General features: G+C 36.8%; 1 protein-coding gene across 1 annotated transcript; it reads right to left on the bottom strand.

Moving 5' to 3' along the window:
- Positions 1-556: 556 nt before the first annotated feature.
- Positions 557-16,462, bottom strand: zgc:92275 (cholesterol 7-desaturase nvd). Its single transcript, XM_067423669.1, has 7 exons — positions 15,879-16,462; positions 9,880-10,068; positions 8,028-8,206; positions 7,815-7,940; positions 6,686-6,805; positions 2,890-3,066; positions 557-844 (listed from the first exon to the last, which is right to left on the bottom strand). Exons 1-7 carry the CDS (start codon positions 16,306-16,308, stop codon positions 683-685), a joined length of 1,383 nt encoding a protein of 460 aa, XP_067279770.1. The 5' UTR covers positions 16,309-16,462; the 3' UTR covers positions 557-682.
- Positions 16,463-17,099: the final 637 nt, after the last annotated feature.

The raw sequence follows: 17,099 nt of genomic DNA, 5'->3' as shown, positions 1-17,099 counted from the left end.
TGTGCCAGACCCCTCCATGAGTTCAATACGAAACCGTTTTCAAGAACAACATTATTCAAGGTACTTCTAAGAGAACTTCCTTTTGCATCCAAGTTCACAGTGTGTGCACAGGTTTGTGTATAAGACCTGGGGCATCTGCAAAGACAAAGGCATTTCTGGGCTTTGGGTTATTGCTTACTGAAGCTTAGAGGACTCTCAGGCGGTCCAATGTCAAGCCAGGCTGCAGTAGTTAGTGTGTAATTCTGCAATCAGGAAGTTCAGCAGCACAGTAAATAGAAAAGTACAAGTATTCTTCACAGACAGATGATTGTCTTAGGCACTTCAACAAGGACGGAATATCCTTACGATGGAAAACAGTGAGCTATTTTTACACAACACACTTATTTAGAAGCTCACACATTTAAGACATGGAATAAAAAATAAAACTAGAATATCCAGAATTGTAATATCCAAATGCAAGTGCACTTTTATTATGCATTTACTTTATTATTGTCTTTGCACATGTTGTTTGTTTAAACAATATTTTGTTAAAAATAACTGCTAAAGAAATGCATAATTATAATTTTTGCATAATGATTTTTTATTATATTTTTTAATATCAACAAAATATCAGCTTCGGTTAAAAAAATATTGGTATTATTGGCATTTTAGCAACCCTTTTGGGTTAAAGCATAGATCCTGTTCAGAAGTCCAGAGTGTCGTGCTGGTAGCGCAGTCGAGGGCTGTTCCCGCTATAGAACTGACTGAACCAGCGCCTGTGTTTCTGAATCGCTGAGTCTTCTTTCACGAGCATGGGTTTGGAGATGTACGTCTTGTTGTTCCAGATCATCACATCTCGTTCGAACTGTAACAGCACAACCATCAGTTAAGACATCTCATAAGCATCAATTGGTAGGTTTATTGTAACTAAACAAAACAGCATATTATTTTACATTAGATTTATATACACTACCCATCCAAAAGAAAGAAAGTCATGTTATAAATGTTGTGATGTTATTTCCATCAAGAGGGTGCATCAAGTTTTGGTCAAGATCTTATAATGCCAATGCAAGAGTCAAGTACTCTGTAAAGTCTCCTCCAGCACACCCCAAAGACTTTCAATGAATTTAAGGTCTGGACTCATAGGTGCCGATTCATGTGTGGAAATAATTCTTCATGCTCCCTCAGAACCATTCTTTCACAATTTGAGCCTGATGAATCTTTACATTGTCATCTGGAATATGGCCATGATTTATCTTCCTACATGGTTGTTTAATAAATCAAAAGCTACACACTCCATCAGTTAGGGTTAGAAGCCAGACCCACATTAAAATGTTTGGTCTGGAAACTCACCATTGACAGCTCAATTTGAGAGGCGGGATAAACGGTTGTCTTTCAAACTCCCTTTGCATGCGATAGGATAGCGTTACGAGCTCTGCTTAACGTTGCTCTGGTTGTAGGCTGCAATGTGAAGCAGAGCTCATTGATATATTAAACATTCACGGTATCCGGTCGGCAAAACTCCGAACACATCTTCCCTTTTTAAGAATGACTTCAGTGCCGTTCTTTGTTCTTTTATCAGAGAAAAGCTTAACTCCAAGTCTTCCAGAGTCGTGGTCAAAGCTAATTCGAAAGACCACCGTTATATATATATATATATATATATATATATATATATATATATATATATATATATATATATATATATATATATATATATATATATAATAAGAAAAAATGTTTCTTGAGCAGTATATATACTAACTATAAACATATTAAGCCCTATTCGGACGGGAATTGTTTCTCATATGGATGGCCGTAAAAACTAATTTGCATGCCACCTCAGTGATCAAATAGGATGGTGATTTATTCACAGTGGAGGAGCGAGTTTTGTGATCCAGCGCACCTGGGAACGGCTGCTCACGTGGTCCGTCGAATGATTGTTTGTCTGCTGTAAAAATGTCATATGCTTGTAGTAATAAGAATAAAATAATATTTAATTTAATAATAGGACGTTATTAATTATTTAATTATTTAAATCTGTTTAAAAATAGAAAGATGTCATTTTAAAAATGTGGAAATGAGCAGAAATAAGTTAATATAATGCTGCAAATTTAACCTAGGCTATATAATGTTAATTACTGCCGTAATAACACCTCATTTCAAATGTGTACGTGTTTTTCTTTTCTTTCGGGCGGTGATGAAAGATTATTCATGTAAATAATTTCCAGCATTTCAGTAAATAAAAGTGTAGGCTAGATCTTTGCCAGATCCAAATTACAGGGAAACGCAACGATATGGTGCTTCGCAGTGGTCAAAAAGGATATAAACAGTTCATTTTTAAGCAATCTTTTCTTGAAAACTCAAGAGATGTGAATTCGGATGGCAATTAAATCACCACAAGACCTTGGTGTTTTTTCTTTTACAAAAAACAGTAGGTAATTCGGTTGGGGATTTTACGTGGGTGGTGGGAGAAAAACACTGATATTCTGGATTCGGACGGCAATAAAATCACAGACTAGCCCCTGTAAATGATGGAAATCCCTTACGACCCCACAAGAAACAATTTCGTTCCAAATAGGGCTTTAGAAGGATTTCTGAAGGATCATGTGACACTGGAGAATGGAATCATGATGCTGAAAATTCCATCACAGGAATAATTTACATTTTAAGATATATAATAGAATAGAATAAAAATATAGAATAAAATAGAAAACAGTTACTTTAAACTGTAATAGTATTTCATAATATTACTTTTTCACTGTATTTTTCAAGAAATAAATGCAGCCTTGGTGAGCATTAGAATAAACATATTTTCAAAAGTCTTACTGACCATAAACTTTGGAAAGGTAGTGTATGGATGAGAAACTTTTCAGAATGCTATGTCACAATGTTGTCAGTTAAAGTTACCTGAATGCACTCTGCCCGAAGAATGAACTTGGGTACCAGGGGAGGGATGGTGTTCTGGTAGAAGATAGTGTGTGAAACACACTGCAGTAAAGGCTCAACAGGGGTAACGCAGTGCATGATCACACCCCGACCCAAGAAACTGTGATCAAAGAGCAGGAAAACCACACCTGGACCCACCTGCAAACATGAAATATAACATTCATATCATCAAGGAGTAAAATGACTGCATTGTGATGTGTAAAACCAGATTCATTCACACATAAATCAACAAAATCTTCCCTAATACAGACTTTGCTTCTCACGCCTATAGCGCTTTCTACTCTCAAGGATTCAGACTCTTTTTAACTTCAACTTCAAGTGAAGATCCAAGCACAGCCTTGAATTACAACTGTTTTCACACATGCCATCAGGATTAATCGCCGTCACTATAGCGACAAGACCATTCTTTTTCAGACTACACAAAGAGAAAAATGTTGCACAACTTGGACTGCTACTTAGATACGAAAACTAACAAAACATATCTAGTTACACTACCGTAGGCCTCTATACTTTAACATGTACCAAATTAAATTTTTTAGAGCATTAATTAAAGGGAGGGTTAGTTCACCCAAAAATGAAATTGATGTCAACCCGTAAGACCTCCGTTCATAGATATAGATAAAGATATTTTATATTTACTCCGAGAACGTATAAAAGTGAATGCACACTATACTGTCCATGTCCAGAAAGGGAATAAAAACATCAAAGTAGTCCATATGTGACATCAGTTGGTTGATTAGAATCTCTTCGAAGAAAATACATCAAAAATAGATTAATGTCCAAAAATAACAAAAACTACAACTTTATTCGGCATTGTCTTCTCTTCCGGGTTTGTTTTCAATCCTCAGATAAAAATTTGAAAGGTCATGAATCAGCGTATCGATTCGTGATTTGGACAGTAAAGTGTGCATACACTTTCATTGAAGGAACAGAGAAGCTCTCGAACTAAATATAAAATATCTTAAACTGTGTTCCGAAGATGAATTCATTCATTTCTTAATAACATAAATTTAATTTTTGGGTGAACTAACCCTTTAACTTTGGTTGATGTTAATTTCAGATACATTACCATTTAGCTAATGTAAAAGGAATAAATACATTAACAATACAAACAAATAGTATATTAATAATTAAACAAATAAAATAATAATAATAATAAAATTAGACAATTAATGTAGAAAAATTATTTGTAAAAACAACTGAATCTTATTTTTTAGGTGTAACATTTGAAATTACATATAAAAAACATTTGTAAAATGATAAATAAGCTTAATATTATTTGCAGCACAGAATTTGAATTATGTAACCCATAATATGTGATTCATGAAGAAAAGAATCTGCATTGAACGCACTGTACAATAAAAGCATCTCATTTGTAAATCTGACACATCCCACAGAGCATGCACACACATATTTAATTTACATAAAAGCATGCTCTGTTTGCACTCGCCTAACTGCCTAATATACAGCGAACCACCCTCAGAGCACAGAGACCGACACTGCTGTTGTGTTTAAGATTCTCCATGACTTTCTTTCCATTCTTCTAATCAGTCAGTCTCCAGGCATTTCTCACAGTCTGCATGGCTCACACACGCCCTCTAGCTGACGGTCCAGCAGGGCCCGAGTGGGACACATTTTCAGATCAGCCCCAAAAGCCCCCCCTTTTTAACACTCATGTTTTAATAGGAATATATAGATACTTTTTAAGCAAACACTCCAGAATCAATAGTATTAATCAACACAGCTGAAAAATACTGCACATAAAAATTAAAAAGTGAAATAAATTTTATATCGGACAGCAATATGGCTCATCATCTAAAAACATTATAAATACATAAGCTGTATAAAAACCTTGATATTTTCTTGATGGCTTTTTTTATTATTACTAGGAAGGGAGGATTAATTGCCTCACAAAATATTATTTACTTTTAAAAAAAAGACGGATAATTTGAAATGTTTTTCAGGTTTTTTGACAGAAAAAAAAAAAAAAATGAGAAAGAACATAGTATATAGACCTAGCACCTTAACTATTATTTGGCCTATCGGATTCATTTTCTCTCAGGGTACGCATGTATGTAAGAGATACAAAGTACATCTTTGTAATAAGTTCATTAAAAAAAATCAGTCACGCGATAATGCAACATGCTTTTCTGTGTGTAGGCTGTGATGTATAGAGAGAAAGCGGGGGAGAAGTCATGTGGCTTGTCTTATAGTGTGTGTAATATATACGCCTAATAATAATTTATAATATTTATAAATGCTAGGCAGAGCTGTGTATGCGCAACTGACGGGACTGCGCATCGCCTCGAATCACCTGCGATTTTACACTGGCTGGTCACCAAAATTACCCGGAACAATTTGTCCCAGGAACTTTTTTCCCCCAGACCTGTTTGTGTTTCCATCGCGGTCTTAAGTACTGTGAAGATCAGGCAAATTGGTTGGGTGACATAGGTGAACTTTCCATTGCGGGTCACCGTTTCTAGATCCTCCTGTTTCATCCTCATATAATCTTAATAAAGTCCGACCCTCGTTGTCGGTCCATCGTCCGTATTTTTTTAACTGCATTGTTGATTCGAATAGCAAACAACCCTTACTGCATGCACCGCAACAGACTTTTAAAAATGGTGGTTGAAATAAAATTCTGCGTAGAGTCAACCAAGCGAAATATCTCACCCCCGAAAGTTCTTGAACTGAACTTTGAAAAAGTACTACCTTGTGAGCAGAGACTTTTTAAAGGTTTAGTTCACCCAAAAATGAAAATTTTATGTTTATCTGCTTACCCCCAGTGCATACAACATGTAGGTGGTCTTTCTTCAGTAGAACATAAATGAAGATTTTGCCGTATAATGCATGTCAATGGTTTTTTTTCTATGAGAGCCACTATGAGAGTAAAAAAACACATACATACATACAAATCCATATTAAACCCTGCAGCTCGTGATGATACATTGATGTCTTAAAACACCAAACAATTGGTTTCTGCAGGAAACCGAACAGTATTTATTTATGTACCTCATAGCAGACAAATTTTATCTAGTGTTCCCAAACGACAGTACTTCCGTCAAAGAAGGTCAAAACCTGGCGCAATTATAGAAATGGGTACATAGATGCTTAATTTGACCGATCTGCATGCACTAATGAGCCATCTAGTTTTGACCTTCTTCGAAGTACTTGGAAGGAAGCACTGACGGATGGGAACACTAGATAAAATTTGTTTGCTATAAGGTAAAAAAATAAATACTGTTCGGTTTCCCGCAGAAATCAATCGTTTCGTGTTTTAAGACATCAATGTATCATCAAATATGGTTTCGTATGTTTGTATTTTTTACTCTCATAGTGGCTCTCATATAAAAAACCCACTGACATGCATTTTATGGCAACGGTTGGATTTAAAAATCTTCATTTGTCTTCTACTGAAGAAACAAAGACACCTACATGTTGGATACACTGGGGGTAAGCAGATAAACATCAAGTTTTCATTTTTGGGTGAACTATCCCTTTAAGGTGGGAATTTTTACCCAGAACATCATTTAGACCCTGGTCCCAGCGGTCAAACACACAGAACACCACCACAAAGTCCCGAGTTCCAGAGGAAAGTTCCTGTGGTGGAAACACGGCTTATGACATGCAATTTCCTTGTCCCTTGTGTAACTGCTTTTATGTCGAGGTAGTACTACCAGGCCAATTTTTTAACAACCCACCAGGAATTCTCCTGATTTTCCCGATAGCCACTCCAGGCCTGCAGTCCAATCATTACCTGTCTGGCCATGACGTCCAAATCAAGAAGAGGCCAGTGGCGTCCAAACACAGTGAGAGCGTGTTTCACAAACATCTGTGAGCAGTGCTTGTTCGGCTCGGGCTCGGCCTTCCACTCCACCTGGACAATAAACAAACAAATCAAGTCATACAGGTTTGGAAAAACATGAGGGGGAGTAAATAATGTTCACCCAAAAATGTAAGTTTTATCATCATTTACTCACCCTCAAGTTGTTCCAAACATGTATGAAGATATTCTGAAGATTTTTTGGTAACCAGACAGACAGTGGACGGTAGTCATTGACTTATAACTAATATTTTCTTCCTTTTATGGAAGTCGATGGCTACCGTCAACTTTTTGTCAACGTTCTTTAACTTCAACAGTGTTCAACAGAAGAAAGAAACTCGTACGGGTTTGAAACATGAGGATGAGTAAATGACAGAAATTTGTTTGGGTGAACTATCCCTTCAAGATTAAACTTGCTCTTTTAAATAAAAATGGTCCAGTCCCCTATTTCACATGCAAAGCAAATCATAACATAAGTCATTAACATATTCATATTTTTTCTTAAAGGTACAGTGACAAAACTTTAATAAGTTAACAAAATTATAAATGGGATTATATAAATAAAATGCAAGAAAAGTGAAGTTACAAGTACCAACTCAACACACCGACATGTATAAGGAAGTGTTTTTACAGAAAAGTTGAGCTTACAATACACTTTGCATATATTTATGATTTATTGATGGTGTTATTCACCCAAATATCCTAGTTTGGATAAAAAATGTAGACCAAGTTTTTTTTCTATATCATTAAGAAAAACTAAAACCATAAAAAACATTTTCATTATTTGAAACAAAATAAAGGCTAACTAAAAAAAAAACTTAAACTTTATTTTATTATAGCTAGTTGCCCAGGCAACATTTCTCATTTTCATTTAGCACTAAAATAACAAATGAAATCAACTAAAACTTGAAATTAAAAATTAATCAAAAAATGCATAAAAAATAAAGTAAAAATCTATTTAAAAATATTAACAAAAAACAATAATAGTATGTCAGTGATGCTAAACACTGCTGTTGACAATGTTATTTCTCCCTAGGATGAATGTCTATGTGAGGAATCAAACCTTCCAGTCATGCCGTATAAACTCCCAGGTCTTGCTGTTAGTATAGCGCAGATCGACTCCACTGACGATACCTGGAGTGTGCAAATGAGCCAAGTGTGCGATGTCCGCAGCGTTCTCTGGAATCTCCTGAGAAAAGAAAAAAGTGTGGATTAAAACCGTTAGATAAAAACACGACATTCACATATGAGATGGATTACATGTATGCCGTCTCACCTCAATGTGTGCATTAATGAAGTGTTCGGTACGACCGCGGTATACCCATTCCCCACGAGTGATCTCACTCTGTTCTGGCACTCCCCAGCTGGGCTCGAGCCCGTCACAGTGAAACCACACCAGAACCAGACCGTTAATCTCACGGCTGGGCCAACACCGAACCTTTGCAAACTCAGGCACTAAAAAACATTCAAACAAATACACTATTGATTAAACTTTTTTACTGATATTTGCACCATAATTTACTGCCCAAAAGCATGTCTTAAACCCAGTGTTGTAGTCGAGACCAGCTCATTCGTGTCCGAGTCGAGACCGAGTTCAAAAAGGGTAGAGTCCGAGTTGAGTCTGAGTTCAGAGAGGGTCGAGTCCGAGTCGAGACCGAGTTCAAAAAGGGTAGAGTCTGAGTTCAGAGAGGGTCGAGTCCGAGAGGAGTCCGAGCTCAGGGAGGGTCGAGTCTGAGTCGAGACCGAGTTCAAAAAGGGTCAAGTCCGAGTTGAGTCCAAGTTCAGAGAGGGTCGAGACCGAGTTCAAAAAGGGTCGAGTCTGAGAGGAGTCTGAGTTCAGAGAGGGTCGAGTCCGAGTCGAGACCGAGTTCAAAAAGGGTCGAGTCTGAGTTGAGTCTGAGTTCAGAGAGGGTCGAGTCCGAGTCGAGACCGAGTTCAAAAAGGGTCGAGTCTGAGTTGAGTCTGAATTCAGAGAGGGTCGAGTCCGAGAGGAGACCGAGTTCAGAGAGGATCGAGTCCGAGTTGAGTCTGAGTTCAGAGAGGGTTGAGTCCGAGTCGAAACAGAGTTAAAAAAGGGTCGAGTCCGAGACGAGACTGAGCTCAAAAAGGGTAGAGTCTGAGTTGAGTCTGAGTTCAGAGAGGGTCGAGTCCGAGTCCAGACCGAGTTCAAAAAGGGTCGAGTCCGAGTCCAGACCGAGACCAGAGAGAGCCGGTGCAATATATATATATATATATATATATATATATATATATATATATATATATAGAAAGAGTGTCGTGTACAAATCACTGCTTAAACCACTTGCATTGGTCATTAGGGAAAGGATCTGCTGCATTTCCATTAGCCTTCAAATTGCCCAAATAAAATTGTGAATTGAAAATACGCCTAATGGAAACATACATTTTGTGGAAAAAAAAAAGCAAAACTGGCATGATGAATATTTATAAATGTTGATCATTCTCTAAAGATGGAGCGGAATTGGACAGAAGACGAGATAGGGTTCTTTATTAAACTCTAAAAGACTAAAGAATTAAGTAAATACTGGATTTTAAACAACAAAGAAATACCACAATTGATATTGCGAGAGGAAAAAAAAACGTTTTAGTCAAATAACATTTAATGGAAACGCTGTCATTTTACAATAGTTGTTGCTAATTGTGCTATTGCTTATTTGCACAGTTTAGTAAATCTGGCCCCTAGTATTTGAAGGTTTCAGCGGCTCATTTGCTACTGACACAGCAGGAACCAATGAGCTGTTCCCTATGAAGAATGATGTGATTGCTGGCAGATTATGTTAAAGGGGTAGTTAACCCAAAAATTCTGTCATCATTTACTCACCCTCAAGTTGTTCTAAACCTGTATAAATGTCTTTGTTTTGCTGAAAGGATCTGAAGGTCATGTGACACTGAAGACTGGAGTAGTGATGCTAAAAAGTCAGCTTAATAAATTAATAAATAATAAATTGTAATAATTTCACAAAAATAATTGTTTATCAAAAAAGGTACTTGTACATATGTTTTGCAATTATACACTTTATATACAATTATACAAAAGTATATGCAACAAAGCGATATATTCATCAAATCACCATCTTAAAAATGTCTTAATTTCTTTTCTGATTTCTCACCTTTATCTGCATATGGAATCTTGACACATTTCCCATCGACCCCACGGAACTGCCACCCGTGGAAAGGGCATTCAATGCAGCCCCCTACGACTCGCCCCCCGACAGCTAGGTTGGCACCTAAATGGGGGCAGTAAGCATCCACCACATAGGCTTTGCCATCCTGCCCACGGAACACTGCCACCTGCTGTCCTGGAGAAAAACACAAATTAATGTAATTTTGCTGTATTCTTTAACAATAAAAATAGTATTGTATGCAGCAATAGATTACAATAAACATAAGGGGGAAGTATTGGTCTTTCACAAAAAAAAAAAAAACCCAAGGGATTTCGAGTTAAAGGTGCAGTAAGTGATTTCTTTGAAATATTTTTTTAAAAAAAGTATGATATTTGATAATCCCTTCATTGCTCTGCCCCCAAAGTGCATGAACACAATGCAAGAGCGGATGTCTTCATCATAGCAGAAGCAAAGGAAAGCAAAATAAAGATTTGTGAAAAATACAGATTTCTTAAAATCTCCCTCTTGCTTCCTCTGTCCTAACCAAGAGGCAACCTCCCCCAGTTTCGCTTGAAACCAATACGGAAGCAAGTGGCAACCTCCTGCGATCTCTCTTGAAGCCAATACGGAAGTAATGTAAACAGCAATTCCTAAACTGGCCAGTAGGGACAGGCTCCAGAAGGGAGCAGAATCTCATTGGAGCTCCATGTTAAAATTTTAAAAACTTTACAGCAGGAAAAAAACATGTATAGAAGCCTGGTACAAATTGTGGTTTTGGTCTATACGGCTAATTTTGCCCTTCATGACAACTGTGAGGGGGTGAATTTTTTTTTATAACTCATTCATTTACATTATATAAAGCCTTAAAGTTCTGCATAATTAAGGGGGTGGCTACTCTGAGTGACAGGTAGATAGCCATTTATCCGCAGTCAATAGTCACTGCATCACCTAAGCTCTGCCCACACCCCGCCTCTTTGCCCATTTTCTGTTGTCCGGGTGTGACTCACGATGATGTATTGCCAAGATGTCAACGGCCAGCTCGCCCCTACTTTACACTTCAGAACGGCTTATCGGAATCCTATGGGTCACGTCACGGACACTATGTCCATATTTTTTTACAGTCTTTGGTTCTAACCCATCATGAGTGGACACACCCCCTACTGCTGATTGGCAAAAAGTTTGTTGCAGTGCTTGGTAGGGGTGTAATGATATATTGTTAATCGATATATTGCGATATAACAATGCGACAATATGTATCATTGATGTATATGATATGATTTGCAATATAGAGTTGTTTTATCCAAGGCTCAACTTGCTGTATTTGTATTTATAAGGTCTCATTTTTTGCATGAGCTTGGGAATGGTCATTTTGAAAACGCTTTCTTGTGATCAGAACTGTGACTGATCACTGAATGACACTCCTCAAAGTGAAAATGCAAATATGATTTGAAGCGGCACTCCTTATAGTGAAAGTGCAAACATAATTTAAATCACCAGATCACATTTGGTTTTAGTAGTATGATTATTCAAAACATTTAAGAAGGTTTATTATTATATGTATAGTGCATTAAAAGTGGGATAGGTGGGACACAGCAAGCACTGGGAGAGAATGCCTGCATTGGATGCATTAGAAACAAAAAAAAGCAAGTTTTAGTGACATTACTACATTAAACGACTATATATAATGTTGAATATAATGTATAATGATGCAATGGGGAATATTTTTAGCTCCGGATAATAATACAAAGTGTTAGGTTTGATCCACTTTCAACAGTGTTTCTCAGAAATTGCTTACTGCAACTTTAATTAGGTAACTGCCACAGACTGTCATTCGAGATTAATTTTATTTTAGAAAGGGCCTGGCCTGCTTGTTTATGCCCCAACAGAGCAGGGAGGAGGTTTTCAGTATAATATAACTACCCAGAATAATTTACATTTCATGTCACATCAATGAGCATGTGTGACACTGGTCTGGATTTTGCTTTTACATCTCAGCCGATATATCAAGAGCCAAATGGGAAAGTTAATAATTAATTAAAAACAAAGAGTAAAGTGTGTAAGTTAATATTTAGGCCTATAGTTTGTCTGCCAAGATTTTATATAACTAGAAAAAGGCGTAGCAATGTTCAAGACTGATTTGCACAGTCATTCTCTCTCTTAAGGTCTACAGCTACAGGACCGAAAAACTCCCTTTCTGTTATGCTGACCTGAGGGGTTTATTTGCCTGCAATGCAGAGCCCCTGAAAAAAGCTCCTACACTCAGACAAACTCGCACAAAAAGGCAGTGGAAGCCAACAAACATTATGGCTGGGCTTGCAAATGGTAACAATAATGTACCTGAAAAATATCTGTCATCTTAATCTGTATAGCCCTATACAGCAAGTACAAACAAGAAGAAATATCCCACGTCAATATGAAGAGGTCATAGACACTAAAGTTCTGTATATTATATATAGAGCGAGAGCAGTGTGTTTGAGCTGAGTCTGCATATCAGTTAGATGTTATCTGATATGATTCCTAAGAGACATCTAGCAGCCAGTAGGCCATTAAACTAAAGCTTTATTAAATGCACATCAATACTTATACTGTATGTTGTAGCAGTAACTGCATGCAATTAAATGATGTGCCCTTTGAGATCAACCCAATTTAGCTGTGTCCCTGCCAAGATGCTGCTTTTTTAGCAAGTGGGTTTGTGATAGAAGGAAAGCATCTAGATTTCGGCTGTAGCGTAAATGTTTTGAACTGCGTGAGGCATTACACTAGCCTAGAAATCTAGACGCACCCTAGAGGCAGGAAAACTAATTGGCAGCGAGTGTTGTCTAGCAAATCTCCACAGAGTTTGGTTTTTCCAGCTCGCAAGTCTATGGAGAGTTGCTAGACTACGCTGGCAGCAGAAATAGATTTGCTAGATTTCTAGGCTAGCTCTGCTTCATACTACAGTAACATTAATGACCACATCCATGAACATGATTTCTGCCAGAGTCCTATCCCGATTCTTTTCCACCGGCTGTGAGGTGAAGACCACATGTCCCAAGATTCTGTGCTCAAACTTGGCGTCATCAAACTCCGCCTCTGTTTTGAATAGGCGACCTCTAGTGGACGGAAAAGTTACATAGTGCAGCTTTAATTATATTTAAAAATTGTAGTACACAAAGTATATTAACTTTAAATGTAACACTATAGTTATAATCAAGTACTTTACATGTGCTTTAGTATGTTAGTCAAAACATCAACATTTTTGGTGGTCAAAGGAGGAAAGGAGAAGGGAAATTAAAGGAGGAAAAGGGCATTACATGGTTCAACGGTCTCCAGGTTGCAAAAAGCACAACAGTGTTTCTTTGTATCCCAAAGACAAAACTACAAAGGTGTTTTGTTTGGATTTCACTGAAAACGCAAAGGTCTCTGCAACTTGATATGACATTCTACAGCAACTCAACCAAGCAACAGACACTTAAACATAACAAAAAGACAAGCTGAGTAATAAAAGACAAATACTTTGCAATGACAGGGCTGCACGTAGACAAGATATTAACCCTGGGTATGACCTGTGAGGTTATAGTTGTCCTAGTGACGCTTAATGAAATTTATTTAAAAAATTCACAGACGCTTCTCCATATCCCTGTCTAGAGTCAATAAGAGGCAACCTTTCACTCATAATTAATTACCCATTATATAGAATATATTACCCATTACATAGTATAACCCTGATCATCTCTCAGAAGGTTCCTAATAACTTTGCTGATTTTCCACCAGAAACTGATCCAAAAAATAATATCAGCTGCATATCTAATGCTTCAACAGCATCCTGTCTATGAAATGTCACCCAAATTAATTTAAATGTTTAGTATTTATGCCATAATGGTATGAATTATTTTATCATAGAAACTTGTGATTTAAATCAATTGCAAAAAAAAATAATACATCAGCTAATTCCATTACAACAAGAGTAAAACATACATTTGTGCAGGATATTATTATTATTTTATATTTATACATTTACAGTATTTATTTTTAGGTTGATATTTATATGCATATAAGGCACTTATTTTAGGTCCTGATCATCTCACATTTTTCTTTTTATTTCTTTCATTTAAATAGGCCTGCGTTGTGTAAAATTATTATGAGTAAAAATGCATGTAGTCTCTCAATTTATGAGATCATAAAAATTACATTGATAATAATTACAGAAGGATTATTGTTCAAAGTTTTGAATGAACTATAGCATGTCAGCCTCATCTGCCCAAAAATTAAGTATTTACATTTACAGTACATGCAGTTTTTTTTTATCATTATGCGTGTAATCACATTTAATCAACATATGACCTTGGAGATACTAGCAGTATGTACTATATGCTGAAATGCAGGGACATAAAGAGGGAACAAATTTGATGGAAATGGAAAGAAGCCATTCAGTAAAAAGACTGGGCCATACGCATTTTCTCTGTGCAATAATAGACATGGGGATATATAACATACTGTATGCAACAAAATAGCTGTATTATTGATCTCAAGATGGGAATGTCAGGGATCAGGATGCAAATGACTTCATTTCTGTTCTTGAAGTGACCTGAAAACATATCTGACTACAAAACAGTGAATGGAGAGCTATTTCAGTCCCAGTCCCTGCGTCTGCGCAGAACTGGAAGGAAGACACATGGCTGAAAATGTGCAGTCTCTCACAGGGGAAACACTGGCGGTCTGTAATGCATTAATAATTTTTAACTGCTAACAGGCATTCCTGCATATTATGGCAAGCTATTTTGACTTTTGAACATTCCCAGGAGCCAGGACATATTTTGATAGTGACAATTAATTTTTTTACTAGTAACAAATGATCATTCTTGATGTAAGGAATGGAATTTTTTACTAGTAACAAAGATAATTCTTAATAAAAGGAATTCAATTTTCACTATGGCAAGCCGCTTTGACTTTAAATCATTTTCAGGGCATGAATTTGATATCAATTCAATTTTCACTCATTAAATATTGATATCAGGAAAAAGTAACAATGGCCATTTTTTTAATATCAGGAATTATAATTCAAGTAGTAAAACGTGAATTTTTGATTTAGAAAATGACATCACTCATTGATATCAAGAATTCAATTGAAACTAGTAAAAGCTATAATCCTTGATATTTGTAAATGTATATTCACTAATTAAATATCACCATAGACAGCATTCAAATTCAAAAACAATCACATTAATGATATCCACAATTAACATTGTCCCTAGTGGAAATCAAATTATTGATTAAAAAAAGTATTATTATTTTTATCTAGTAACAATTTGATAATATCAAGAATAGACATTTGCACTAGTAACCTTGTCATTATTGATATAAAAATATGTATTTTGTATTTCTGAAATGGGAAATTCAATTATCAATACGAATGGCAGCCTATAGTGAAAATACAATTACAGATATCAAGAATTAGATTTTTTTACTAGTTGAAATTTACTTCTTGATATCATCAAATCTTGACATTTTTAATATGGGAAATGTAATTCCGGAAATCAAAAAATTGCCATCGTTACTGGTAGAAATCCTGATATCAAGAATTTGCATTTTAACTAGTAAAAATAAATTGGGAATGAATAAAAGACAAAACGGCTTGCCATATATCCACTAACACAAATTCTTGATTTCATCAATTCATTTCCTACACGGTTTTTTTTATGTTAAAAGAGTGCCAACACTATGAGAAGGTAATAACAGATACAAACAAAAATGTGTTACTAGTTAAAATTGCAAGTAGAACTGTATCAGCAATGTTTCCAAATGAACCGCAAAACGCATTCTGTGACGCATGCGTACATAGATTCACATTTACGCGTCCTGTGATGTTTATAAGGTTCTTCCCCATGTTCCTATGTAATGTGTTTTATATCGCTTCTGTGCTACTGTTTGTGATCCCAGGCACTTTAAACTGTGGGACACTGATTTCCAGTGATGTGTTTTTCCCTCACCTGCGCTTTATTTAATCGCTGGTGGTTGTTACCTACCTAGCACTGTGACACTCTTCACATCTCCTTTCTCTAGCATGTGAGAGTCTAAAACCCGGTACCAGCCGTTTGGATAAACTGGCGGTAATTCTCCAGTCTTCCGTCGCCGCCGCACCTCGTTGGCAGCCTGGGCACGAGAGCGCCCGTCTTCCGCGATGTACCCCACCTCATCCACACCGCGGAGCAGCTCCAGAGGAGCGAATAATAGTCTGTACAACCAACCCATCGCTAGGAGGAACACGCCCGCGAAGATGCAGGCTGCCGCCCGTGTAGGGGCTCCGGCCAGTCCCGTTCTCCTCCACAGTTCTGGGTACCCACCTCCGAAGAGCGTGTCTGATGGATCTTGGACGAGCATGACGAAAATAGCGGTGAGACCGATCGCGGCCACCGCGGCCACTTTGAACATCATTGATGCCCGTGAATTCTCCATGACACGTGCGATGTCACACTCTGACAGTCATTAGGCTACTCTCGAAAATCCCTCCTTGTCATTGTAGTTTCTATGCAGAAAGAAAGCGGTTGGGTTTGTGTATGCATGTTTTTTCTAAGGGTCACACACAGCATGCCGGATAGCGTTCAAGAGCGCCGTGGATACGTGACGCGGCGCATGATTGACGTCCCGAGACCACGCCCACATGCAGGTGAGATTTCAGAGCAATAAAAGTACAGTGCGACACGAGCAAAGTGCATTGGTGAATTTATGTTTGGATTTACAGTTATAAAAAAACGAGGAAAGGCGGATGGAATGGGGAACGTATACTGTCATCAAACATTTAAATTTCTTTCCAGAATTAATACTCAATGTCAAGATTATCATCTATAGCAATTTTGTATTTATTGATTATTGTAGACTGCATGCACTATTTTTATTTTATAAATGAACTTTAATTTTATGGAACAGGGTAAAAAATGTTTTTTTGTTACTAATCGTATATAAGTTAAAATCTTTTTTAAAAAATCACGTAGGCTATATAACATAAATTATCTTTTTCAACTGTCCTACAGAGATTTCTCAGTCAGCTTTAATGTTTTTTAAAAATAGAAATTGTATATACCACCCCGGAGTAAGGTCATTTTAAATCTTCCAATTAAAAGTGAATGGGTGGATTTACAATTATTTTCCCTTTTGACTTTTTTGAATAGTTTGATGGATTTATAGATCATTATATGATCAAATTAATCAAGAGTTTCATGAGACATTTGTAGAAATAAGGTGTTTTG

The sequence above is a fragment of the Pseudorasbora parva genome, chromosome 18, assembly GCF_024679245.1.
Source record: "Pseudorasbora parva isolate DD20220531a chromosome 18, ASM2467924v1, whole genome shotgun sequence".
NCBI classification, from domain to species: domain Eukaryota; kingdom Metazoa; phylum Chordata; class Actinopteri; order Cypriniformes; family Gobionidae; genus Pseudorasbora; species Pseudorasbora parva.
This window is presented reverse-complemented; position numbering and strand designations above follow the sequence as displayed.

Excerpts from the sequence above, each read along its gene's own strand:
- zgc:92275 (XM_067423669.1), bottom strand. The coding sequence starts at position 16,308 with ATGGAGAATTCACGGGCATCAATGATGTTCAAAGTGGCCGCGGTGGCC. Across the intron at positions 10,069-15,878 it reads GAAGAGTGTCACAGTGCTAG|GACAGCAGGTGGCAGTGTTC; the intron begins GTAGGTAACAAC and ends GTTTTTCTCCAG. Across the intron at positions 6,806-7,814 it reads TTATACGGCATGACTGGAAG|GTGGAGTGGAAGGCCGAGCC; the intron begins GTTTGATTCCTC and ends TTTATTGTCCAG.